At 47.1% G+C, this 25,111-nt stretch overlaps 1 protein-coding gene and 1 long non-coding RNA gene across 2 annotated transcripts; both read left to right on the top strand.

Moving 5' to 3' along the window:
• Positions 1-4,133: 4,133 nt before the first annotated feature.
• On the top strand, positions 4,134-14,616 carry LOC117868511. Its single transcript, XR_004643654.1, has 2 exons — positions 4,134-8,935; positions 9,533-14,616. It is a non-coding gene; the product is annotated as an uncharacterized LOC117868511 (long non-coding RNA).
• A 3,162-nt stretch (positions 14,617-17,778) lies between these two features.
• SPATA19 (spermatogenesis associated 19) lies at positions 17,779-24,754 on the top strand. Its single transcript, XM_034754895.1, is given in 8 exon segments — positions 17,779-17,871; positions 17,874-17,969; positions 18,080-18,136; positions 19,075-19,179; positions 20,457-20,548; positions 21,071-21,148; positions 22,831-22,915; positions 24,495-24,754. Coding segments are annotated over 7 exon segments (597 nt in total). The 3' UTR covers positions 22,907-22,915; positions 24,495-24,754.
• The last annotated feature ends 357 nt before the right edge of the window (positions 24,755-25,111 follow it).

Below are 25,111 nucleotides of genomic sequence, written 5' to 3'. Positions count from 1 at the left end.
TTTCTGTGTAAGAATTCTCCCCATCACAATCCTTCAGCTCCATTTCCACATAATCTCATTTGCCAGATTTTTTTACATGACAATTTTTCCTATTGCAGCTAGGTGTGGTGATTGAGGACATGGGCAACAATATGTGGGGGATGGGAGTGCAGGTGCACTGCTACCATTTCTGCAAATCGACAGTGAAGTTGTACCGCAGATATAGACCATGAGTGTCAGCTGTGTAAGTACAGCCAACTGACTGAAGCAGGAAAAGTTTGATTATGACTTTAATATTGTTAGTAGTAGTAGTATTTAAATCTGACTATATCTTAGACTTCCTTTTAAAACTGGGGGGAGAGAGGAGCCAAGCAGAACTTCCTCCCTCACTTTATTTTGTTAAGCAAATGTATATTATCTCCCAGGATTGCACCTGGATGCCCTGATGTAACAGTTTTCTCTGCAAAGGGCTAGTTGTCCCTCTCTGAGAAAAGAGGAGAACTGACTAAACTGCTCTGTAAAAGTTGGGTGGTGGTGGGGTCCTCCTGACCTCCTCAGAGTGCAGGCTTCGTATGGCATTCCAGCCAGCCCTGCAGGTTTCTTTTGAAAAATTTAGGCCCAACTCTTTGAAACTCAAATTTGCCTTGCAAATCTGTTCTTTGTTGAGAACGTCTTATGTTTATTAGCAAAGTGTACTGGTGTGAGGAGGGAGACTTAGTAAGTGGATTTGGGGGTTTATACCGCCACGTAAAGTAGACACTTGGAGAAAAATGACTTTGCAGTTAAGGTACCGGACTGGAATTCTAGAGACCTGGCTTCTGTTCCCAGCTCTGTCATAGACTGTGAGAGCTTGAGTGAGTGACTTAATGTCTTCGTGCCTCAGTTTCCCTGCCTGTAAAATAAAATAGGATTTGTATCCCAATCTCAAGGAGGAGCTATGAGGCTTAGTCATTAATGTTTGTTATATGATTTGAGATCTTCAGATGGAAAATGCTATGATCTGTATAGTCATCATATGTATAGATAGTCTCCAGATACCCTGGTGCTGGATGCATTATAAATTCACAGGTTAGCAGTGCAACGTATTTATCAGATGTCTAAATATCCTTTGTGAGTGCTGACATACCAGTCAGACGCTGCCCCCAGATGCAGAATCGAGCACCTTGTCTTTTACTCCCAGATTTCTTGGATCTTCTTTTCACTAATACAGGAAGTCCTGGTTATGGGAATCCATGATAATTTTCCAGTGTCTGGAGCTTGCTACCTGAACAGCAACTGGAATGCCTCCTTGGTCACTTACTTCCATTCTCCTGTTGTGAGTTTTGGAGGCAGTTCTCAGTATGTTGAAGGCGCTATGTCTGTTTGTGATGTCTCAGTTTATCTCCGTGGCACTGGACTGTGATTCAGCCATACTTTCAGGGAGAATTGGAGACGATGATCCTGTTTCTAGTTAAGTGTGGAGGAAAAGCTGAGTCAGACACGCATGCAGATCGCAGGAAATTGTGTTGTGATAGCTACTGAACTTCATATGTAATGTAGGCTTGGTAAGTGAAGTTATCCCTTATGAAATGGAACTGAAAGGTGTGGTTTGAGCATAGTACTGGGAGTCAAGATGTCTATTCCCATCTCTGCAACTGGCTCCCTCTATGGGCCTTGGGCAAGTAACTTCACCTCTCTGCTTCAGTTTCTCCATCTATAAAATGGGGACAATAATATTTATTTAACTACCTCACAGGACTGTCGTGAGGGTTCATTAGTTACTATTAGTAAAGTCCTTTGAGGATAAGATGCACTAAAAATGCATATTTGATGGGGCTGTTATGATGTACATTTGATGGGGCTGGCCAGGGAGGGCTGAAGGACAGAGCCCACCAGTACCACTCCTAAGTCTGCAGGGGGTCATTCGCTCCTCCTTCTCCTGTTCCAGCCCCTATCGGCTTGGCAGAGAGCCTGACCTGTAGTCCCAAATTCATTATAGAGGTGAAGCAGGATTTTTCCAACTTAGTACAACATATCAGGAAGTTGCAAGATTGTCTGGGCAATAAGCAAAAATCATGGCATTTGTTCAGAGACACTCGTGTGGATGCAAAATTCTTGAAGAAATCGGATTTCAGAGGCCTAAATGGTGAGATTCTGGTCCCCAATGCACTGGTGTGTAAACTTGGAGTCCCTCCATTAACTTCAGTAAACAATATAACTAAAAAGAAACGTATCCTAAAAAGAACAGGAGTACTTGTGGCACCTTAGAGACTAACAAATTTATTAGAGCATAAGCTTTCGTGGACTACAGCCCACTTCTTCATTTGGGAAACTGACCCTGTTTGTTGAGGTCTAATGACACTTATAAAAGCAGAAGCTTGATTTTAATAAATAGTTTCAGAGAGTTAATTGATGGCTATCTAATGAATATGTAATGCACAGCTTAATGTATTATTTGAGGTGTGCTGAGCTGTACCACTGCAGCGGCTGTGGTGTTAGTTTGAGGGATTAGTAAGCACACCTACATGGGGATTTGGCATCTCCTAAAGAGGTTTATATCGTTCCCCCTCAGTGAATATATGTGGGTACATCCATCTCTTCTGTAAGTCCGCTGCAGTCAGTGCTGTTACCCCAGGGATACATATGGCCTGTTCTCAAGACTTGGGTGTATTTTATGCCCGATGACTTTGCTTTCATTCTGAATTTGCTCTTTATTTGAGACTCAAACCATTTTTAGAATTCCTTCTTATTGTTGGGAAAGGAGGAGAAAGAAAAGTGTCCCCCTCCCCCGGGCTTTAAGGGGTCAGAGAGATTAAGGAGGGCGGTGGATGGAGAGAGAGCATGGACATGGTTAGTTTTCTCCAGCACAGGTTTGTCTTTGTCCAATGGCTTCTGGACAAGGTGACTGCATTCGAGTCCCATGCTGCTGCTGTTTTAGAATTGCTCCCTGGACAGCATCAGTCTGAGTGGATTGGTTGGGGTTTTAGAATTTGTATTTCTTCAACTTTTTTGTCCTATGTCCCCATGAGGCAGCTGAGATCCCCCTGGATCATCCTCGCTGGCTGTCCCGACATTCAGGGACAGGACCTCCAGTGGCAGGGCTGTGTCTTCCCTCCTCATGAATGGTTATTGGAGTCCCTCCAGAATGAGTGTTCAGACATTACTATGTTAGCTGGGTCTGTTTATTGGTGACTGTTTCATTTGTTTTTCCATTTGGGTGGTGGAAGCTTTCACTGAGCCAGTCGGGGGGTGGGTGGGAAGGAGCCAGGCCGATGATCCCAATTTAGGATGATTAAATTCGGAATTAATTTTTTCCTGGCGATCACTAGGGCAGAAATCCTACACTTCTGGCCCAACAGTCCAGATAGGAGAGACAAAAACTAGTAAAACTTTCTGGCTCATAATTAACAGATGCTCTCTGTAGCAGCTTAGGTGGCTCCCTCTTATCTGCCCTTTTTAGCTGAATGGTGAGGGCTCATAAGCACCACAGTGATATAAATAATAATACACTCTTTGATTTGGCAGCTGCTGTTGGTGCAGTGGATTTTAATGCTCAATGTTAGCTGCTGGGAAACGTAACTAACCCCAGCCCAGGTCAACAGCTGTCCATTGCTTTTGGATAGGAGACACCAGCAAAAGGAGGCAGTATCGCCGTCTGCCAGTACACCGTGCACAGGCGAAGAAGAGGCACATGGGTGACTTGTCCCTTTTGTTTTAGTGGTAGGTTAGAACCAAATCCTTGGATCCAAACACGTCTGGACTTTGAGACGTTCGGATCCAAGGCCAAACTCGATGGCTCAGGCCCGTCTCTACTGGGATGTGGAGGCTGCAGAAGTGGTTTCCCAGTGAGGATGGGCCAATCAACTCCAGCTTCCTCTATTTCCTCACTTCCTGTGAACCTCTTGGGGTTCACCAGTCACTCCAGCCCGGAGCTGGCAGTTGATCCTTGTATAGAAAGGAACATTTCTGAAGAACTGAAATGGAGATGTACATAAGCGCTGTATAAATAGGTAGAGAAACGTAGGAAAAGAGGTAGATGTAGATGCACAGGATTCTGATATATTTGCATGTAAAGGGGATGTTGAGGGTGACGGGGAGGATGTTAGATGTTTGGTATGGGGTGGGGTGGGGGATAAGGAGAGGGCGGGAGGGAGGGAGGGAAGAGGAGAGAAGCAGTAAGACTCGGGGCAAGGGATAGGAACAGAGACAAGGCATGGAGAACCCCTCTTAGCTACTCCATATTACAAGGGCCTGACCTTCATTTTGTTCCTCTATCCCCAAATCAGGACCAGCTGTTTTTCTTTCTCTAGCCATTGCAAATAATTTAAATCACCGAATCCTGGAACCAAGATGGTAGCAGTGGGATGCATTCAAGCTAGCTGGCCCAAGGAGCGGGGAGGGGAGCTGCTTGAAAAAGGTGTTTAGCCCAGGCCCCAGCTGGACTGGGAAGGAACCAAGGCTAAGCAGCCACGTGTACTGGAGCTAAAAGTCAGTGGGCACCAGGTTCTATTGAGTCTACAGAGACCTACACCTTCACTCACTGTTTTGGGTCTTTGCCTTGCATATGGTCTCAGGCAGGGGGGAGAGGGCTATTGAACCATGAGACAGGGAGTGAGCAGGGCAAGTCGGTGGCTGCTCAGGCAGAGTCTTGGTTTCCTCACAGACGTGTGATCGTTTTGAGGTGCATTAAGTGATCCCAGCAGGACAGTGTCCGAGGGACGCTGGGCTGAGAGGGTTCTCACTTGTTTGCTACCTAGCATCTGAACTGAGGGCGATTTGAAGCACGGAACACCCACAGCATTTACTGTGCAATCCTCCGAGACCTCATCACTATGTCTCAGCGTGACCAGGACCAGTATGTGCCAGGAACTGATTACTTGTGCCACCCGTCTCTCCACGTGGCTGTGCTGGAAAGTGGACTGTCAGCGCAGTTTCTCGCTTGGCAATACAAAATGGCAGCTTATTTCAGTTTCTGCTCTTGGCACAGGAGTCAGGAGTGGCTTTGCTTCCTGTAGGCCGGCAAGGGCTACACTCTTCCAGCAGGGCTGCGAGCTGCCACTGTGCCCAAGCCAATGCCGCAGGAGGCCTCAAGATATCTTTAAAGCAGCCTGTCCTGCTTTGTGATGGATGTATGCAGATGCACATGTTGCACACTGTCAGGGTGTGTGTGTGTGTGTGTGTGTGTGTGTGTGTGTGTGTGTGTGTGATGTGAAAACAAATCCGTGTCTGTATAACTAACCCCAGGGTGTGCACGCATGGGGGTGATGTTTGTGGTGTTAGACAGATATCCTTACAATACCTGAAGAATCGAGAATATCTTGCTGCCAGCCGCACAGTAAGATCTGAATGTGCTCCCCGTGATGTGCATTGGAGTCATTTGTCAGGAAGTGTGTTGTGTTGCGGGAGGGGTAGTGAATAATAGTGCTGTTGTTCACCGTTTTGATGTCCATTTAACGGAGAACAAGAGCTGAATTCTGATCTCACTCTGCGTTTACACTAGTGTATCTCCATTGACTTGACTGGAGTTACTCCAGGCTTATACCAGTCTGTGTGAGAACAGGTTTCCAGGGGTTCAGTAACCAGGTGCAACACCCATTGATTTTGGTGAACTTACACTTGCTTATACCAGGTCTGTGTTGCCACATCTCTGCTTACATGGTCTCCTGACAATCTTACATTCTTGGGTAGAGGGCCTGTGTCTGAGCATCTCTCAAACTGGACTGCCAAAATTGCTGGGCACAGGGAGTGCTGTAGGCAGAAAGCATGTAGATGCATGGGGAGGATCAGGAAAGACATGTATATAAAAATCTTCTCTACAACAAATGCTTTGCTGTGTAGTATTTAATGGCACCTCATTTGTTCTGACTTTTTTTTGTGTTTTTAAAAACAAACGCACAAAAGCCCTCTAATGTAAAATCAATATGGATTTTACTCTCTGGTCACTTATGAGAAGTGAAACCTGCTCTTTTCAGAAACACTTGCTTCTGAGGAAACAGATGAAAACCTATTTTTTTTATTCCTTGATTTGCGAAATATAGCATTTTCCATGCCCGATTGCACCAATGCTCAATTGAAACTAGTTCCCTCCCATAGTGACTTATGCCAGAAACTTCAGGGAAAGATAAAACCCCTATAAAATGCCCTGTCGTGCAGGGTCCTTATTTGGGGTGGGGGGGGAAGAGTTTGTGTGGTTTTAGAGTCTCAGATGCTGAGCACAAGGCTCCCACAGCTAACACCACCCAAGACTGTCACTTGCAAGCTGTGGCGTTATAGTTGAGAAACTTGTCCTTGCTGTAACATTTGCAGTATTGCAGCAAAAAGCTGAACTGTTGCAATGCACCGTGCCATCACAACGTGGTGGTGGTGGTGTATTTCTGCAAGTTTTTGAATGGCCTGTCATCCTAGCTTGTGGACTTGTTCACCCCTTACCTCTCCAAAAAGGCAGCAGTAAGCGTCATGCTCACTGGTCCATCCAAAAGTAGCATACACTGTATTCGTAAAGGAGGAAGCATTAATTGCTTCATGAAAAGTGAAGTTTGTGTGTGTGTGTGTGTGTGTGTGTGTGTGTGTGTGTGTGTGTGTGTGTATAAACTAGAGATGTGCAAGTCTTTTTTTGCATTAAAAAATTAGCTAAATTCTGTTCTCGCTTAAACCTGTATAAATTCAGAATACCTCAGCTGACTTCATTACTGCGGATTTACACCTGCATAATCTAGAGCGGAGTTTAGAACTGTGTATGTGTGCTCTCCAAGACTCTTGAAAATCCGTGTATTTAAAGGGACACTATAAACTTCAAAATCACATTGTCATCTGGAAATGTTGTACTTACTACTGTTACTCGTCACCTTCACGGTGACCTATAACTGACAAGTGATTTGTCAGCACTTCGTGTGCAGTCGGTTTCGCTGTTTTGTGGGTGGTCAGTTGTCACATGCAGGGTTTTGGAGGGAATTCACTGTGCGTGTTTTTCTCGGTGCTCTGCAAGAGGGTGAGTGCACGGTGAAGCAGAGGAGGGGTGGTCTTCACAGGAAGACTGGGAGTCAGGATTGAGTTCCCATTTCCACTGTTGACTTGCTTTTTATTATCTTGAATCACTTCCCTGTTCGGTGACTCTATTTACCCATCTCTCAGACTGGTATAGTGCCTCACAGGGAAGGTTGTGAAGTTTAAATTCACTAATGTTTCAAAAGTGCTGATGGTAAATACAAAGCATTGAAGACTCATTACAGCTGAGAAAGCAGTGATGGCCTTGGTATGTAAGGCAGTGTGCCCCCAAACTAAACTGTGGTTTGGCAAGGTAGATACACACACACTCACTCACTCACTCTCTGTTTCACTTTTGTGGTAGGAAAACAGATCCCTGTATGGAAGTATTAGTGTCCAGGGAATGATCATAAAGCCTTATTCTGCTCTCCGAGAAAGGGGCTTGAGGCAGTTAGATTTGGATGAGAGCTGGGAAAGCTAGGAAGTGAGTTCAGTTTTTCCTTGCCCTCTCCGCAAGATACACTCCATGCGGAGAACATTCTTCATCGGTTTGTTCTTCTGTCCCTATCAGTGATCCTTTCAGAGATGTTTTTTTCCCCCTCTTGTGTTTTAACCTAGTAGACTCCTCAATGCCGGAGTCTCTGTTCCTTGTCTTTTTGTATGGCAATACGTATCTCACCCAGTTTTGTTGGGTAACCTCAGGACACGTGCAATTGAGAGGTCATCCCCAACCCAAATCCTAAGGGCTCTGGGAGTTTGCTAAATGCATGGCTTAGAACTTTAAGTAGGGAGAGGGAGGGGGGAGAAAGGGGAGCAGGATGTGGGTTGGTCTGAGTCTTGGGGATTCAGATGTTGCAAGCATGCTTTTTGTTGATGAGTTTAAAAAAATTTTTTTTTAAATCCTTAAAGTAGAGTGTTCTTATAACTTCCAAGTAATGAGGGGCTGGTTGCCAGCTGTTTGCTTCGGGACTGAGTCTAAGAGCTGATGAACACTGGCAACTTCTACGGAGGTCAGGTGGCCTTCAGCTCTCAGGATTTGGTCCTTTAGCTACCAGTGCGTTGCACAATGCAGTGAAATATCTCCCAAATGGTTGGAAATGATGGGGAGGTGTGGAATGAGGGACGGGATGTCGCATGGCTGCCACGGTGTCTAGGCAAGCCTGTTTGTGTGAAGGAGCTGGGAAACCACGCCCCTTTCGCTTCCTGGTGGGCCCAGGAATCTCCTTGATCCTCCTTTCATTCCAGAAAGAGCAAGACTTGGAGCTGAAATCTGAAAAGTGCCACCATGCAACCCAATTTACCTCTGGGTGTAAACAAGAGGAGGAGAGTTTGGCCCAAGATTTTGAGTGACCAAAACCAAGGTCTCTCTCAACAAAGCAGGAGGGCTTTTTTTCCATTCCTCTTGAGGTCACAGGATAAAACTCCCTTGAGGAGTAAACAGACCTGTAGGGGCTATACATCTCCCTTGGAGAAGTTGATCCTGGGGCCTGAAACTGCAAGTATGTCCCCTGTTGTTTCTGAAACACCAGGCGACAATGAAACCGTCTTGACACTGTATGACCCCATAAATACGTGATCTTTGTGTATTGAAAATGGCATTGTATATACAACTATATAAATATATATTTACTTTCTATTTTAAAGGGGGAGGGAAATAAATAAAAAGTATTTAAAAGAAAGTACTTTATTAATATGCATCCAAAATGTCCAGGAGGCTAGAGAGAGAGGCTGTCGGAGGTGGAGAGAATCTAACCACAGGAGCAGAGCTAGTATTTTTGAATTGTGTTGCATTTAGAGTTCTCCACTTCTTCATCCATATATAAATATAGACAAATATATATAGTAAATCACATAGTTTGCTTTATTTTTGTACCTATGCTTAGCTCCATTTTGAGCAACACAGTATCTTAGGGTGATCGTGGGCTTTGTGATACAACAGATCTTCTGCGTGGCCCAAACAAAATGTCCCAGCTGAAGATGTCCTCTGGATCAGGTGGGTCCATTAGGAATTCATGTGATCTTTTACCCTGGCGGGAAGCACGGGGTTTTGGGCAACACAGCTGGTTTGGATTGCTTACTGTATGAGCTTCAAATCTATCTAGTTATTGTGATTTGTGCCTGTGGTGCAGCTTATCTGTTCTGTGAAGTGCATTTAAGTTGTCGCTATTGTATACTATCACTTTGGAGTAAAAGGAAAAATAATGGGTGGGAGGGGTGAATGGAAAGTGGGGGACGGGAGTGTTTAAAAAAATAAACCAGCGGCGGCAGAATGGCTGATGTAAAGACTCACCAGACCACCATAAGCTGGGTGTGCAGACCTCGCAGAGTATTACAGCATGCGTTTTTGCCACGTGCGCCTCCTGAACGGAGATGCAGGCTTGTGGATGCCTGTTCTAGGAGGCGTCTTGTGAGAGGAAAGAGGGAATCTGCTGCTAATGTGAATTAGGACTGACTGACTGCAACGAGGAGAAGGTGCCTGTAGTTGTAGTTCTGTTTTAGGTGGTGTTTGAAGTTTGTTTTTCAGAGAAGGGAATTTGTACTTTATTTTTAAAGCAGTTTATTGGAAAACAAATTAGCCTTTTTGTTTTAGATTAAGAAATCCAAGTCCTTAACACCGCTTGCAAATTACCATCCGAGGGGGATGGCTGTGTTTTCACCACCCAGCCGGGCAGCCTCTGCATTGGATGAGCTGGCTCCGGAATGACCTGAGAGGAAGGTTGGATTTGGTAATGTTGAAGCTGATACTGTTCTGCGGATCTGTTCTGGGCCCCTTCTGAGTTTCTCCAGTGTTAGTAGGTTCTAGAAGGGGCACACCATTACCTCGTTATGGTTTCCATTGGTTACCAAGCCTTGTAGGCCCTCTGTCTTTTAAGAATGTGTGTTGCCTTTACAAAACCTGCAGAGAACTCAGCGTCTAATAACAGGACGGATTGGGGCTGAGGGCAGCTCACACAGATATTTTGTTCAGCACGTTGGAATGGAGCAGCTCTCAGCAGCTATAGACTTTGTCCACTGGAGGCCTCCCGTTTTCAGGGGATCCTTAGTGGAAGCAAGGCTTTAATTTTTGTAAGCTTGGGAAGGCCATGGAGTCGTCTGATGTTTGCAGAGAGTCCCCCATGAGACCTCTAGACAGGTCAGTTGGGGGCATGTTGTCTTTAGGTTTCACCCGTATCATGGAATTCAGTTGCCCACTGTAGCAGGGCATCCTCTGTCTAGGTACTTGTATACCTGTTCTAAAAGGATCGTAGACTTTGAAGCCTCAGTGGGTGTCCTCTGGGACTGTCTTTGCCTGTCCCTCTCAACAGGCAGTCCAAAGCCAAGGTGTCCTGTCTGTGGTACAAGCAGAGAGAGTTTTAGAGGTGTAGTTTTAGCTCACCACAATTCCTCTTGGCCTGCAGGGTGAATTCCATGAAATAACACGCAATTCCTGAACGAAAACAAAACCCCACTCGCTTCCCATTGAAGTTTTAAAGGGGCAGGACTGATAACTGCGCTGCAAGTGCAATGGAGTCTACTACTGAAGTTCTTCTCAATTTTCTTCAAAGCAATATTAAACCAAACAAAAAACATGACTTAGAATTTGGGCGAGAGAGAGAGGGGGCGGATCAAGCCTGAAGGTAATTTCTGAATGACGTGAAAGAATCTCTTTTTAAACTTAAGGCAAGGATCCTCACTCTGGGTTTCCACTGCAAGTTCCCGTTGCTGCCCCACCCCCATGGCATGGACATAGATTGCACAGGCAGAGAAGAGCAGAAGATGGAACTGAAATCTGCAGTGTAGTTCAGAAAGAAGTTTTCACAATCCTGAGGGATTATCTGTTTGACAGGTGAGCCAAACCAATGGTGGTTCCGTTGAGGCTAGCAGCAACACGCCTGGTCTTCGCTAAGACCAGGGATTGGCTCAAGACCTTGAGACATGTGTGGCCTGCCTGCAGGAATGAGCAGTAGGAAGTCCTGAGTTCTAATCCTGACTCTGACACTAGTTTCCCAGAGTGCCTTTGGGCTTGTATGGTGGAAACCAACCTTACCTGCTTACCTTGTAAGGTTGAGGATTAATGAGTTAATGTTTGTGCAGAGCTTTGAAGCTGGAATCTTGACCTTGAGTAAGTTCTAAGTATTATTATTATTGTGGACTTGAGGCTTCCAGCTTTTGGCTTACTCTACCTCTTATTCTGTTCCTCTCTTTGGGCATCTGACTCTGCACCACTGGAGTCAGTGGGAGCAGGAGCCGGCCCTAAATGAATACTGGGGAGGCATTTGCCACTGTTCCCATTATGCTCTGAGGTCGGTGGCTTGGTGAGAACCCCCAGCCGCTCCAGTCTGCATTTTCTTTGGAATTGTTGTCTGACTTTGACAAAGGGAGGGCTGAGCTGGTGGCCAGATACTAGGCAAAGGGCCTTGCCCTTCTCTTGGAAAAAGCAAAAGTGTGGCTCCGAGATGTGGTAGCATGGACAGGATTTCTGGGCCTACCTAACATGGGCTCTGGCTGTGCTCCTCCCCTTGTGGGCCCTGTAGCCTGACGCTCTCTCGCTGAAAGGTGTTCGGACTCCCTTTGTGGCCACGTAATTCCCACAGCTGAGTCCATGTAGAACTGTAAATGTTTGGTCTCTTTCTATTGGATTTTGGTCAGTGTGTTTTCTTAGTGGGTGACTTTCTCCCCACTCCGCAGAGAAACCAGGCCAGCCATGAGTTCACGAGTATGATCTAAAACGTGAAAGAGGCGATGAAAACTCCCATCCTCTTGCCTCTCTCAGGATGGGTCTCTTCACAGAAACTGCTCTGCCAGTGGGACAGGCAAGTTGCCTAGGGCAGTGGAATTCTTATGTATTTTTTGTGATGTTGACCATGTGGCTATGAGGGGCATGCAAGCTCCAGATGTCATACTGATATGTGCTCATGCAGGTTAGAGAGCCTTTTCTGCCCACACTGCTTCAGTTACTTGTCATGAGGCATTCTGGGCTCCAGCTTTGAGAGCCCAGCCAGCAATAGTTTGGCTGACCTGAAAAGCAATGGATTGTGGTTAGAGGCGCAATTTGTGTCCTCCCCAAATCCTGCTTGGCTTCAGAGGAGCAGCCACTGGTGGTGGGGCAGGGAGGGATGCATGCTTGAGGGAAACATAATCACCCTTCTCCTCCATACTAAAAACTCCTAGCAGTCTTCTCTTTTACATATGGCTTCCCAGCTAGGGGAAGGGAAAGATAAGGAGGAAAGAGCAATGATGTAAAAAACCGCGAAATAGACCTCAAATCTCTTCCATCCCCTTCCCTCCTCCAAAGGGGCTGTACATCAAGCAAGTAACCGGGCAAAGAGTAAGATATCCACTGGAGGTGGCCTAAGGGAAATCTCCATATAGAGCAGGCTCCAGTCTCTTTCTCAAGATCTTATCTTGGAAAATCTCTTTAGTCCCCAAGAAGGCACTGCAACATGGTGGGGCGGTATCATGAACCAGCCCAGTAAGCTCTACTGCGCTGCAATCACCAACTCTTCCAAAATGAGCGCAGCACACCAAGCTGTGTATCAGCGTGACCCCAACCAGCAAAAGCATGAATGTAACCCGTTCAGGAGGGATAGGGACACTAGGAGCTCAAGTCCTTCGAAACCGTGCAATTTCTTTCTTCATTGTCACCTGTTACGTTTCTTGATCTTTTTATATATATATATATAAAATAAATAAAGAAGTGTTTCCAATTACAAACCAAGATTTGTTCAGCACCAGTTGCTAAGAGAGCAAAGAAAAGCATGTTAGATGGCACCGCTAGGTTGCATTGATTAGCAGTAAATATGTGAAAGACTAAACAGTAAGAAGGACAAGGACTTCCCCAGTCACCTTGTTCTCTTGTATTCAGGATGGGTGGCTTAGCATGCACTTTGAGCTTGAGACACTCAAATTGTGGTGGTTTTTGTTGGGGGCAGGGGTGTTAGCAACTTTCTTGTTTCCCCCATCCCCCTCTACCCTAGAAATCACTTACAGGAAAAAAAAAAAGAGAGAGAGAAAAAATAATGGCAAAAAGACGTTTATAAAGCACACTTTCTATTAACCCTCTTGATGCCAAATGCAAACCAACGACGCCTCGTTTCCACCCCGATGCTCTAGGGTTTAGGGAGTCATCTCGGAGACGAGCATCTGTCCACTTTCTTTTTTACACACAAGCCCCAGTGTCCATCCGTCCACCTGTCGTACCCACTTCAGATGTTGCGCATGCTTTTGTCGCGCTTCTTGCAGGATGAAGCGTTTGGGGGATTTGCTTTAAATGGATGTTCTGGGAACTTGAGGATTTTTTTAAAACCTTAAAAGGACAAATAAGAGGGAGGGGGAGCGAACGCAGTCAAAAAGGCGTTTCAGTAAGGGCCTCGCTTCTGGTGCCCCCAGTGAGCCTACATGTAAGCCCCCTATAGGATCAGAAGTAAGGGAGGGTGAGTTTACAGCTTTTCCTGAGCACTCCTTTGACTTCCATCTACCATGTGGCTGCTTATTTGGAGTGCTTCATCCATCCTCCTGCCCAGACGCACTTAAAGGGCCAATCTTACTTTTCAGGTCCCAGTCCCACTCCTGCTACTGCCCAGTGGTTTTCACAAAGGCCAGTGCAAGGCATGAGGGCTGCTGACTGCAGAATGGATCTGGACAGGCTAATGATCTTGGGGATGCCTTTTTTCCCCTTCAGTTTGTTTCCTCTATGGGCTTCGCATACACGTACTCCCTTCTCCGCCATGGTCAATAACTACATCGGCTTCTTTTTAGAACCATCCTGCTCTGGGGCAAGGTTGGAGTGCCCAGCACTCTTAGTCTCAAAATTTAAAAAAAGACAACTTAAGACTTTCTGTACAACTGTGGACTTTCTGTTTGGATTTCTCTTGTGGGAAAGCCCTACAGAATTTTAATAACAAATGATCACCTTTCTATTGGTCTCTTGAGTCATCCTATGGAGTTTAATAGAAAATTATATCCCTATAGAATTCTGTAGGATAGTTTGAAACTCCTATATTCAGCTTATCATTTTCTATTCAACGTGATACGTTTTTTAGTCTGTGGAACCTTGTTAAATTTCCATAGACCCCTATTGGTTTAATTCCCTGTTAAACCGGTAGGATTTTCTTTAGAACGCCAAGTGATCTTCTGTTGTTTAGGGTCTTTTTTATTTCCTTTTTTTTTTAAAAACCTTGCCTATATTTAAAAATGACTTTAACCCTTGAAGAGACCATTCAACCTCGTTTCCATTTCTTGAATGTCGAGTATTACAATGTATAACACACATTAGGGTGCTCTTTGGTGCTGTTTAAATGGTAGCCAGTGGAACTGACTTTTTTAATAATAGTAATAAAAGAAACATTAGTCCCACTGGTTCCTTAATGTTCGTCGTTGTGGTTTTCTTTCTTTTTTTAATAACGGTTAGTGCTCTGAACTGTGATATTGGTTACTGACATGTGCACGTCAAACTCTTAGTCGCTCTGTCCGTGTAACGACAGTGCCGGCGGCTACTGCAAGTGGGGGTGGCTGTGTAATAATTTGACAATAGTTTGACTCTTTGTTTTCAGTGTGTTTTTAAATTGCACAGATGCACACAGCAAAAATATTCGACCTGAACCCGAATGGCAACTAGAGGGTTAATTTTTAACTTCAGGTATGTTATTCAAGAGAATAAAATTAAAAAAAAAAAAAAAAAAAGGAGAAACAGAACACTATTTTTTCAGTAAGCTTTTTTTTTCTGTAAACGATTTAGAAATAAATCCAAGACATGATGGTGCTGTACCAAAGCCTTATACAAAACTTAATTCTGCGCTCTATATAATCTCTCTCTAGCTGTATTGTTGCTCTCAGCCTCAGTTTTGTGAAGGTCTGTAAAATACCAGCAGGGGGCAGTAAGCACTGGGACATAGTCCTCGAAGTTTAGCCAGCGATGGTGCTTTGTCACTTGGGAGCCAGGGCAGGGGGCCTTGTTTCTGCTGGGGGAGGACATTGGTCAAATTTTGTTCAGTCCCTGACTTTGTAATGAGGGGAGGAAACGGGGATGCTCTCCCCAACTGGGTGCTAATCTGTTCTTGGCAGGTAAATGTAACCTCCTGGGGGATAGGGACAACTCCTTTTTTTTTTTTCTCCCCCCCTCCCCGACTGCCTCCCGGGAAGCTGACTATGCAGAGAACCCCCAGGAAGTTGAGTGTTTCCCTTTGAGTCTTTGGGGCCCAATTCATTTCTCTCACGCTGATGCACCGTGCTTTTGACATCAGTGGATGTGCCCAGGTGTTACGGAGAAGGGAATTTGGCACTAGTGGGAATACAACCAGCCAGTACTGAGAAATCTTCCAACTCAGCCATTCTGGCACTATACCTCATTTGGCCAAAGCAAACACAGACCTTCCCTGGTTTTCTCTGTCAAACAATGTCTTCCCCCCCCCCCCCCCCCCCCCCTCAAAACGCTCTTTCTTTCCCTATCCCCAATGAAGAGCTAACCTGCTTGGCATTCACTGGAGGCAACTCCTAGCTGCTTCTAGTTTGGTGGCTCTAAGCAATAAACCCGCTCTGTTTGCTAAGGATGTTGGCCCCTTAGGCACCTGGACTACTGCCAATTAAAAAACATAGTCTAATGAACATTGGAGGAAAATTAATTTGAAGCCCTGCCTTAATGTGACTGGCTTGTCCCCAGACCTTCCCTTGCTGGTATTTTAAGGCCTGCTGAGTACTAAACGACTCATCACCAGTAACATTGCATGTCCATAGATTGCTTTTTTTTTTTTTTTTAAATATACCCAATTAAGAAATTATGGCAGTGTTGCAATGTTAAGTAAAACTAGCCATTCTGTAGGAGAATGATGGATTTTGGAATCGATAAAGTTTAACATTTAATTGCTCCTCATGTAACATTACTTTGCTTCAGAAATGTTTTGTATTTTGATATAAATAAATATTTGCTTAAAAAATGCTGGCATGTGGCATTGATTCATTTTTTAGTTTCTTGATGTTTTGGTTATAACTCCCGGCTCTGGGGTCATGCGCTCTTGTGAAATCCCTTCAGTTCTCTAGTGACATCTCATCAGTCCATGTTCCAGCTGATGAGACTTTGGGAATATTCCATCAGTGTCCTGTAGGTAATGATGAGTGAAACTTCCCTGGTTCATGTGGTGTTGCTCCCATTGGGGTGAGTGACGGGAGAATCTGATTTGGTAGCATCTTGCAGTCGCGTTACCTTTTGTGGAAGTAGAGCAAAAGTGTAAGTGATGAGACAGGGCTCAAGAGAAGAAACGGAACTGAAGTTCTGGGCCTGCCTAGAAAGCGCTGTCCCCTCCCTCTCCTTTGCTCCAGCTACTTCTCCACAGCCTTAAACAAAGGGAGAAGGTACTTGCTGTCCCAGGGGTTCACATAGCTTGGACACTGCTGGCTATTACCAAGTGCTGCCAGATCAGTCATGACCTTTCAGAGGAGCCCTGGGAAGTCTATGGAAATGGACACCCGGAACTGACCTAAACCATTGGTTCCAACCTTCCTTTTCTTGGAATCCCCCTTTCGATAGACCGGTGGGCATCCCCGCCTTCTGCGTCTCCTCAGGTCATGCCCTGGCACAGTTACTGTGTCCCCATGTCTTTTTTCTTTTTGCCATCAACCACACAATCGTCAGCTCTAATGAGTTAATGGCAGCTTGATCACCTAACTTCCAACCATGCTGCTAAAAGCAGAGTTTCGTTTTTGTTCTTGCTCCAAATACGAGCAACATTTTGAAAACCCCAACATTTTGAGCAGAGTTGAGCAATTTTTCCTGTACAAGTACTTCTCCATCTAGGCATGTCAGAAAAGGGCTTGTGTGTTCTTTTATTGCGCACAGAGCTTAGGGAGCAAGGCCCTGTATCAAACAGCAATTATTTAGCAGCTTTCAACCTGGAAGATCCCCAAGTTCTTTCCAAAACCTGTACTGGAACCACTTTGCCCACTGCTGAAATGCAGTCGCCTCTAGTGTGGGATACGACAGCTGTTTCCACAGCGCATGGCGACGTGACACAGAAAGTGAAGAATCCCATAGAAGCTGCTGCAAGGATTTACGGGGGTGGACGGCAATACTTAACAATACCTAGCTAGCTAGAAACTGGAATGTCCTCCGGGGAATGGGGTTAATGCCTCATCTTTTATGAACAGTACCATGGGCTCTTTAATGGCCAGTGCCGCCGTTTTATCCATCTTGTGGAAAAGATGGCACCTCCAGTAGCACAGTGCCTCTGAGCAACGTGCTGGGGCATTGGCTCGATGATGAGTCAGTGGAAAGGAGATCACCACACCTTCCTGCAGCACCTGCGGGTTCCTTGGTACCCTCTACGAGGAGTAAAATATCTTCCAGTAAACACACTTGCCACAGAAAGTGTTGGATGGCCCCAGGGCTCTGGCCTGGGATTTTTAAGACCTGAGTTCAATTCCCAGCTCTGCAACGAACACCATGTGTGACCCCGGGCAATCACCTTGTACCTCAGTTTCCCCATCTATAAAATGGGGAGAGCACTTCCCTCCCTGATGGGGGCTAGGAGGATAGAGCCCGGGGGCTGAAAGGAGTTAGGTGACCAAATGCCACTGAAATGCAGTTAGGCACCTAACGCCTCCCTTAGGTGCTTTTGAAAAACAATGCAGTGCTTCAGCACCCCGGGTGAGGAGGGCCTACATACCACAGAGGGAGGAGCCCAACTTCCAAGGAAGTGCTAGAGGCTTCAGAAGGGAAAATCCCTGCTTAGAAAACACAGGAGCCTCCGCCTGCCTCTTTTATGAGCTGCCGGGGGGGGGAGGGGGCAAGCACAGGGAGGTACACTGCTGCCGCCACCTACCATTGTGACAGGGTCAGCGGTTGCTGTGCCACGGAGCCTGGTGATGCAACAATGCTGCCCCTCAGCCAGGACTCTTACTGCAGAGACCAGTTCCTGCGGAAGAGGGGAACTGAGGCTGAAGGAGGGCTCGCCTCCCGGGGGAGAGGATCCCCTAGGATGATTATTTCCACGTGGGGCGTGTACATCTTGATCTGTAAATCGATTGGCCGTCGGTTCCCACCCGGCAAGGCTCCGGTAAGGGGGCGATGGGGTTATTCTGTGGCTTAGCTGTGAGTTCCCCATCGGCGGGGCGGGGGGAAATCCACAGGGTTCATGCCAGCCTCACCCTGTCTGATTCCTTGCAGGACATTAAAGTCGTGGAGACAGAGATGCTGTCCGTGCTAGAGCACTGGCTGAGGAAGGTGAGGATGAGAGCCAGAGAGTAGCAGCATGCCCAAGTTAGTGAGATCCTAGCCAATAAGACGCCAGCAAGGACGGTAACCAGGGAGTGGAGTACTGTGTTAGCACCCAGATGGTAAAGGGGGGCACTAAGCCCCGATTAAATCAATTCAGTGCCTGGACACTGAATCGGGGAGGATTTTAATACTTCGGTACCTTGCTAAGCCTAGAGGTGGGGTGGGGGGCAGGATCAGATCCTGTATCTGATGCATGAATACATTGCTACTACGTGGGGGGACCCTGGATTTTAATGCCTGGTTACCTGGATGCTAAGTAGGAGGAAACCACATTGTATCCATCCAGACAACTGGGCATTCAGACTAGGGGGCATGGTTTTAGTGCCTGGGTACTTGGATGATAACCAGGACGGAGGGAGAAATGTGGTTTTCATGCCCATCTGACTCAACGTCGGGGTTGTTACCACCCTTGTAATGAAAAAGAAAATCTTGGTGAGGAGACTGTCCCCCAACACAGTGGACTTCTGGGATTAAATGGTATTCTGGGGACTTTGGTTCAACCCTGCTTTGAAGGTACTTTGAAGCCAAAGGCTCTGAGATCATTACTTTGCCTAAACAGACACTACGGTGGATCTTCATATTTAATACACGCCCAGCTAGGAGACGACATTCTAGCCTTCTAAGAGGACTGGTTTGGCAGGTTCCACTCTTCCACCCTTCTGTGCTCTGAAGATGAGATGGTACCTGCTAGGAAGCAAGGGGCCCAAGTGTTTTCCCTAAATGGATAGTTGCTTTGTTATTAGCCCTCAGTTACCAAGAAGTATAAAGTAAAACCCCAAGTGCCTAAGACCCATTGAGGTCTGATACCTGCACAGTTCATTCTAGTCACTGCTCTCCCTCAGGAGCTGCTGGCGAGGAAAGATGTTATTTTGCCTCCCTTTCAGATTGAAGAAGAAGCTTCCAAGTTCTTTAAGCAGAAACTGGAAAACAAGGCAGAAACCAAAGCGATCCCTTCTGCTGGCCAAGGTTCAGGAATGACAAAGTCACAGGTATCGCCTTGGGACAGTGTCGGGGGGGGGGGCGGTGTGTGGAATGAGAGGTGGCGACGTCCTGTGACACTGTACAGGAGAAGGTGGAAGAAGTAGAGTCTGAGTGGCATATGCTAGTGTTAAGACACTTCCTTCACGTGGGGCTATGGGTAGCATAGGCCAGGGTGTCCAGTGGGGTTACACCAGGGAGACGTTAAGTGCTCCAACACCTTAACAGTGACTGAGGTCTGAGAACCTCAACAGAATAGGAAACAATACTCCGTTTTCCTTCTGCTGTTAATACCAAGCTTGGCTTTGCCAGTGAAACCATAGCAGCAATAGATGGCTGGACTGTCAGCCCTCCCCTGGAACTCGCTTTAAAGCATTCCTTGTGTACACCAAACCTCTTGGGCAGCTGGGCCAGGTTCCCAACGGCTCATCACGCACATTCAGGGCCAGGTTTTCAAGAGGTTTGTTTTTGTTTTTTTTTCCCTCCCCTTTTGGCATCCTCCAAACAAGGGTCACATTGTCAAAAGTGCTCAACAGCCGGCTCCTCCCGGCATGCCACTTATGTGCTGAGCTCTTTTGAAAATCTGGCCCTTGCTGGTTCGAATGGAGTCCTTCTCCACAGAGGATAAACTTCCCAGGCAATAATTCCCATCTTTGGTTTGGTTTGGCTCACTGTTTCCTTCTTCCTCTGCAGTTTAAGGGGCTAATCAAATATCAGCTACAAAAGTGCAAGGTGATCTGATAATGTGAGGAACACTTATCCTCCTGTGTAGACAGCAGTATAGACAGATAGGTAATTGTGTTATGGTTTTCCTCCTCTTCCTCTGAAGCATCAATTGACCTCTGCCGGAAGCAAGATTTAGTGACTGGCCCAAGGTGCGTTGAAATCAACGGAGAGACTCCCATTTGACGTCCACGGGCTTTTTTTCCCCACCGTGCACACCAGTGGTTCCCTATGATGCAATAATGATGCCAGGATACGGACTTGCTTCAGCAATGGTTTGATCCAGTAGGGCAAATCCTGTTCTCCCACTATGTTCCGCATGAACGTGAAAAGCAACCTTTCCACATAACTGAAATGTCAACTGCCTGGCATTCAGGGGTAATAGGCACTTCTCAGCTGCATTTGGCATTAGCCACTGTGGTCTCATTAATGCTGATCTAAAGTAGATAGTAAAGGGCTTTTTTTTTTCTTCCTGGTTAATACTCCGAGCTGCGTTTCATCCTATTTCCCTTCATGCCAAGGTTTGCGGCTGTGAATAATCTCTGCTCTCCCCTGTTTTTCCTAGTCTGTTCAAGTCTCTAGCACGAAACTGCCAGTGTCATCATCGAGCCGCGGTCTTTTGGAGGAGAGGACAAAGATCCAGTTCATAAGATGGAGGTAGGTCCCTTGTAGCGATCCCCTAGGAAGAGGCAAAGGGTCTGATTCTGCAGGGTACTGAGCTGGAGTATGAAAGGGGAAGCCCCGCTGAAGTGAGGGCAATGAGCGTCAGTGGGAGCCAGGATGCTCGGGACTGAACCAAAAGACCAGAACTTCAGCTGGTGTACGTCACTGCGGTGAACTCAATGGAGCTGTGCTGGTTCACGCCAGCTGAGATCTGGCCCAAAGTGGGCAGTGTTTGGTCATGGAGCTGTGGAGTTTATATGCATCTATATTGCAATGTATAAAAAAAACCAATCACAACCTTTTACATATCAGCGATTTTGGTCTCTTGGGTTCTACTAGAACTAACGAGGAGCACTTTTATCTTGGAGGATACAGTCCTACCATTGGGTATACTGGGATAACACGAAGATTGGGGACCTGTGCAGAGCTGGGCTTGGGTGGCATACTGGATGTTTTTTATGGGTGACCAGGCCAGCGTCATAAAACCACCTGAATGGACTTGTGTGGTTCTTGCAGTCAGACCCGGGTCTATCGAGTATCGAGTGACATGAGGAACGAAGCCATGCGGGAGAGGCTGGAACAAGTGCGAAACAGGTGAGATCCTCTTGGCAGGGTCCTTTAAACATCTGCCAGCTCATACTCAGGTCACGCCCAAAAGGCACCAGGTGCTGCCCCCATCCACAGGAAGACACAGTCCCTGCCTCAAAGAGCTCACGGTCTCGGTGCTGAGCACTCTGGATTGTGTGCAGTGGGACTAGGCACGTGCTGGAGTGGAGCCAGTTTGCTGGAGCCCTAGGGTGGTAATGTCAGGATCCTGGGCAAAGGTAGGCCAGACTAGGGGTAGGCGCTTGGAATCTCAGAACTGAAACGGGTCAGAGCCAGTGTCGGGGTCAAGAGTCAAGCTGAGGTTCGAGTCAAGACAAGGATCTGAGCTGCACACCGAGTCAAGAATCAGGCTGAGGGTCAATACCGGATAATGGGGTCAGGGTCCCAGGAGTCGTTCGGGAATCAGAGCCGAGATCAGTACCGGGAGTTCAGTAACAGAGAAGCAGATCGGTCGTGGAAGCTAGCTGTGTTGCCTGGACACCTCCTGGTAGGCCCCGTTGGCTTTGTCCCTATATAAGCCCATCAGGGACTGCTAAGGCCACTCTTTCAGATCACTTGAGGTGGAACTTCCTGTAGTGTTGAACCTCTGCAGATTGTGGGTTGCTGGGAGTGGCCAGGTTACAGTTGCTGCTGCATGGCACTGTGGGGATGTTGGTTGTCTAGTAGCCCTGCAGGCCTGGTTTCAAGTTGTGCTGATCCTTAAAAATATGGATGTGTAGCCAGATACTCGGAGTGGGCCCCCAGTGAAAACTTTGCCAGATCTCTGTAATAGGGAGAGAATTCAGACCTGTTTGCTGCTGTCCAGATTTGTCACCACTTGGCAATCCAACAAAAGTCCTCTAAACCAGGTGTTCTTCTAGATGGAGAGAGCCCAAGTTCCTTGGCTATCCAGAGTCCTCATTGGCTAGAGAGATCAAGCCAATGGTCGCCATGCCACTAGAGCTGCTCTAGCAGGAAATTAACCCCTTGTCTCCTTTTGCACGACAGAAGAACAAGGGGACTTTCAATTAATTGCAAGGTCGAAAATTCAACACCGATAAAAAGAAATATTTTCTCTCAACATGTGATTCGATTGTGGAACACACTGCCACAGGATGCCATTGAGACGAAAGAATTAAATAGGGCCAAACATTTATTTGCATAAGAAAAATATTCAGTGTTATAGTTAATGCAAAAAGAAAAGAATTTTGGAAGGGATAACAACTCCCTGCTTTAGGGTTTAAGCCAGACTCCAGTGATTTGGGGATGTGGCGAGGCCTTTGTGGGGGCAGATTATCCCACATCAGCCTATTGTAGGGCTCTTGCACCTTCCTCTGAGGCATCTGCTGCTGGCTATTTTTAGAGACAGGTTTCTGGATTAGATGGACCATGGGTCTGATCCAGTTTGACAAGGCACATCAAATTCTAGCTTCTACCTCTGCGGACTCAACTGCAACCTCTGCTTTCTCAATGCTTTTACCAGTTGGAGATTGAAACCTAGATCCCCCTAAGTGACATCCAGGTGCAGGAAACCCAATTCTGCAGTTAGGTAGCAGCACATTTTGGGTTCTGGCCGGCGTTCAGATCCTGCAGTGATGGACACCTGTGCAAAATCGTGAGATGGATGGATAGAAGTCCTCCCCAGTGCATTGCTAGGTCCGACACTTCCCTATAACTTCTTGTTTCTTCAGTGTGTCCCAGGTCATGCTTCAAGCAATGCAGAACAACAGGTCGAACACTGAGATCCGAGCCACGCTTTCAAGCTAAATATAGCAGGTAAGGCATGTAGGCCAGGTAGAACATTGGAGGTGAGTCTCAACTCATTCCTTGATTCACTGCTCCTAGCTTCCTCAAACCTGCCACCTCCATAGACCTGACCCTACAGAGTGAACCCTCTGTTCCTGAGGTTAGAAAGGAGCTTGTTCTCCATTTTAATCCAGCCCTGAGTTTCTTCCTATCACTACTGCTTCACCAGCTGGCCTCCCCCAGCTAGTTCCTGGGCTGAAAGTAAACTTAGGCCTGTGATGAAGGGCCAACGTTTGTACTGAGACATGTAGGTCCAAATAAGCGAGCGTCAGGATAACAAATAAAAGCGATTTCCTCAGAGTGAATTATGCCAAGATTCCCTCCTGGCTTCTATTGCCGGTGCTGCAGACCTGGGGCAAGACAAGTTGTGACCTCTTGACGCACCTGGCCTAGGCATCCAGGGGCATCTGAAACTTGGACCCTCGCTGGTCTTCTCTGTCCTATGGGAAACCTCAGGGCACGTGGTCCCATGCCATCCTGGCTGGCCAGTTTGGGATAGTGTCAACTGTCATTTTAAGTCACCCAGGGGGCTGACAGTCAGCTTACCTAAATCAAGTTCTACCCAGAGCTACTTGCCGTCAAAACCTGACCGTGGCCAGGGAAGCTGTCCCGGTCAGCAGCTGGTGGCCAGAGGGAAGGCAGGGAGTGTCCAGGGGGGACACAGGTGGTTTTAAAGCCACCTTTGTCGTCATCCTCCTCGGCTGCCCCTCCTGCGTGGTATCTCCCGAGAGGCCTAGCACGGAATCTAGCCCAAAGCCTGATCCCTTCGGTAAGATATTGCGCCCCGCCATGGCCTGAGCCAAGCTGACTAGCTCAGCGTCTCTGAAACTCAGGATCCTTTAAGGTGAGCCAAGCTGGGCAGCCCCATGCCGAGACCCCTTGGTGGCCATGTTTGAAGACGTTGGCCTTGGCATTTCCGTGCCGGTGCGACACGGGACAAGAATCCTCGTCTTCCCTATAGGGTAAGGGGGGGTTGTGAGACACAGGTGCTGGAACTAGGGTGTGGGGGGGCTGCAGCACCCCCTGGCTCGAAGTGGATTCCATTACAGACAGGGTTTAGAGTTTGGTCCAGTGGCTCTCAGCACCCCCCGCTATACACATTGTTCCAGCGCCCCCTGTTGTGAGAGGTCATTAGTGAGTGGGGATGCTGAGGTCAGCCAGGCTCCGCTCTTGGGGAGGGTCCCTGGCTGTGGAACGTGCTTTTCCCGGGCATCCAGCAGAGACCGATTCCTCTGACCTGTAGGGTACGGTGCCAGCTCCCACCTCCTGATGAAGCGTTGGTTGGCCTGTAGATCACGGCAGACTCATGTACTAAGGCTGGGGAGGACTGTTTGCAATGCCTGGCAGGGAGCGGCTTCATTTGAAGCAGTGCTGTTGAATTTTTGCATGTGCCCCCAGGCCACGGTGATGGGGGCCTAAGACCCATTAAACAAGGGAAGTGCTTTGCGATCCCTGGTGAAAGGCGCTAGTCCTATTTACCTCCTTAGGATCCTGGCCCATCTGATGCCATCGCTCTTGCTCACCTCTCTCTTGCTTCTCTTTTTTGCAGCATTTTGCCCAGCCTGGGGCTCCTACTGCAGAGACAGGCTGCATTTGAAGTTTTTCCTCCAACCATTTCAGAGCAAATCTGGCAAACGTATTAACTCCTGTTTCATAAACCTGAGCTGGTCATAAAGACGCTTGTTATGTAGAATGTGCCTGGTCTGCCGCTGTGCTTCTGTGGGGAGTCTGTGAGGCTCTCTGGCCTGCTTAGCAATGACAGTCCACAAGATGGGGATATTTACTTGCAAGATGGCAGTGCAGAGAGAGATGGAGCGAGAGAGAAGGAGGCGGGTGGGTGGAGGGGAGGGGAGGAGATGAGGGAAACTGAGACACAATAAGGGAATATGCACATCTGTAAAAGACTTGACATTTCCCTCCTCTGCCATATTGTCTGTCTGTCTGTCTTAGGGTGACCAGATAGCAAGGGTGAAAAATCGGGACAGGGTGTGGGGTAATAGGCACCTATATAAGACACAGCCCCAAATATTGGGACTGTCCCTATAGAATCAGGATACCTGGTCACCCTAGTCTGTCTGTCTGCCTCTTTCTTCTGTTTGTCTGGTACTCAGTGCCCCAGGTGCTTTCCACCTATGTAAGACAGGACAGTCCCAGCCCCAGATGCTG

Source organism: Trachemys scripta, chromosome 21 (genome assembly GCF_013100865.1).
Source record: "Trachemys scripta elegans isolate TJP31775 chromosome 21, CAS_Tse_1.0, whole genome shotgun sequence".
Lineage (NCBI taxonomy): Eukaryota > Metazoa > Chordata > Testudines > Emydidae > Trachemys > Trachemys scripta.
Note: the sequence above shows the minus strand (reverse complement) of the source record. Positions and strands in the feature narration are given on the sequence as shown.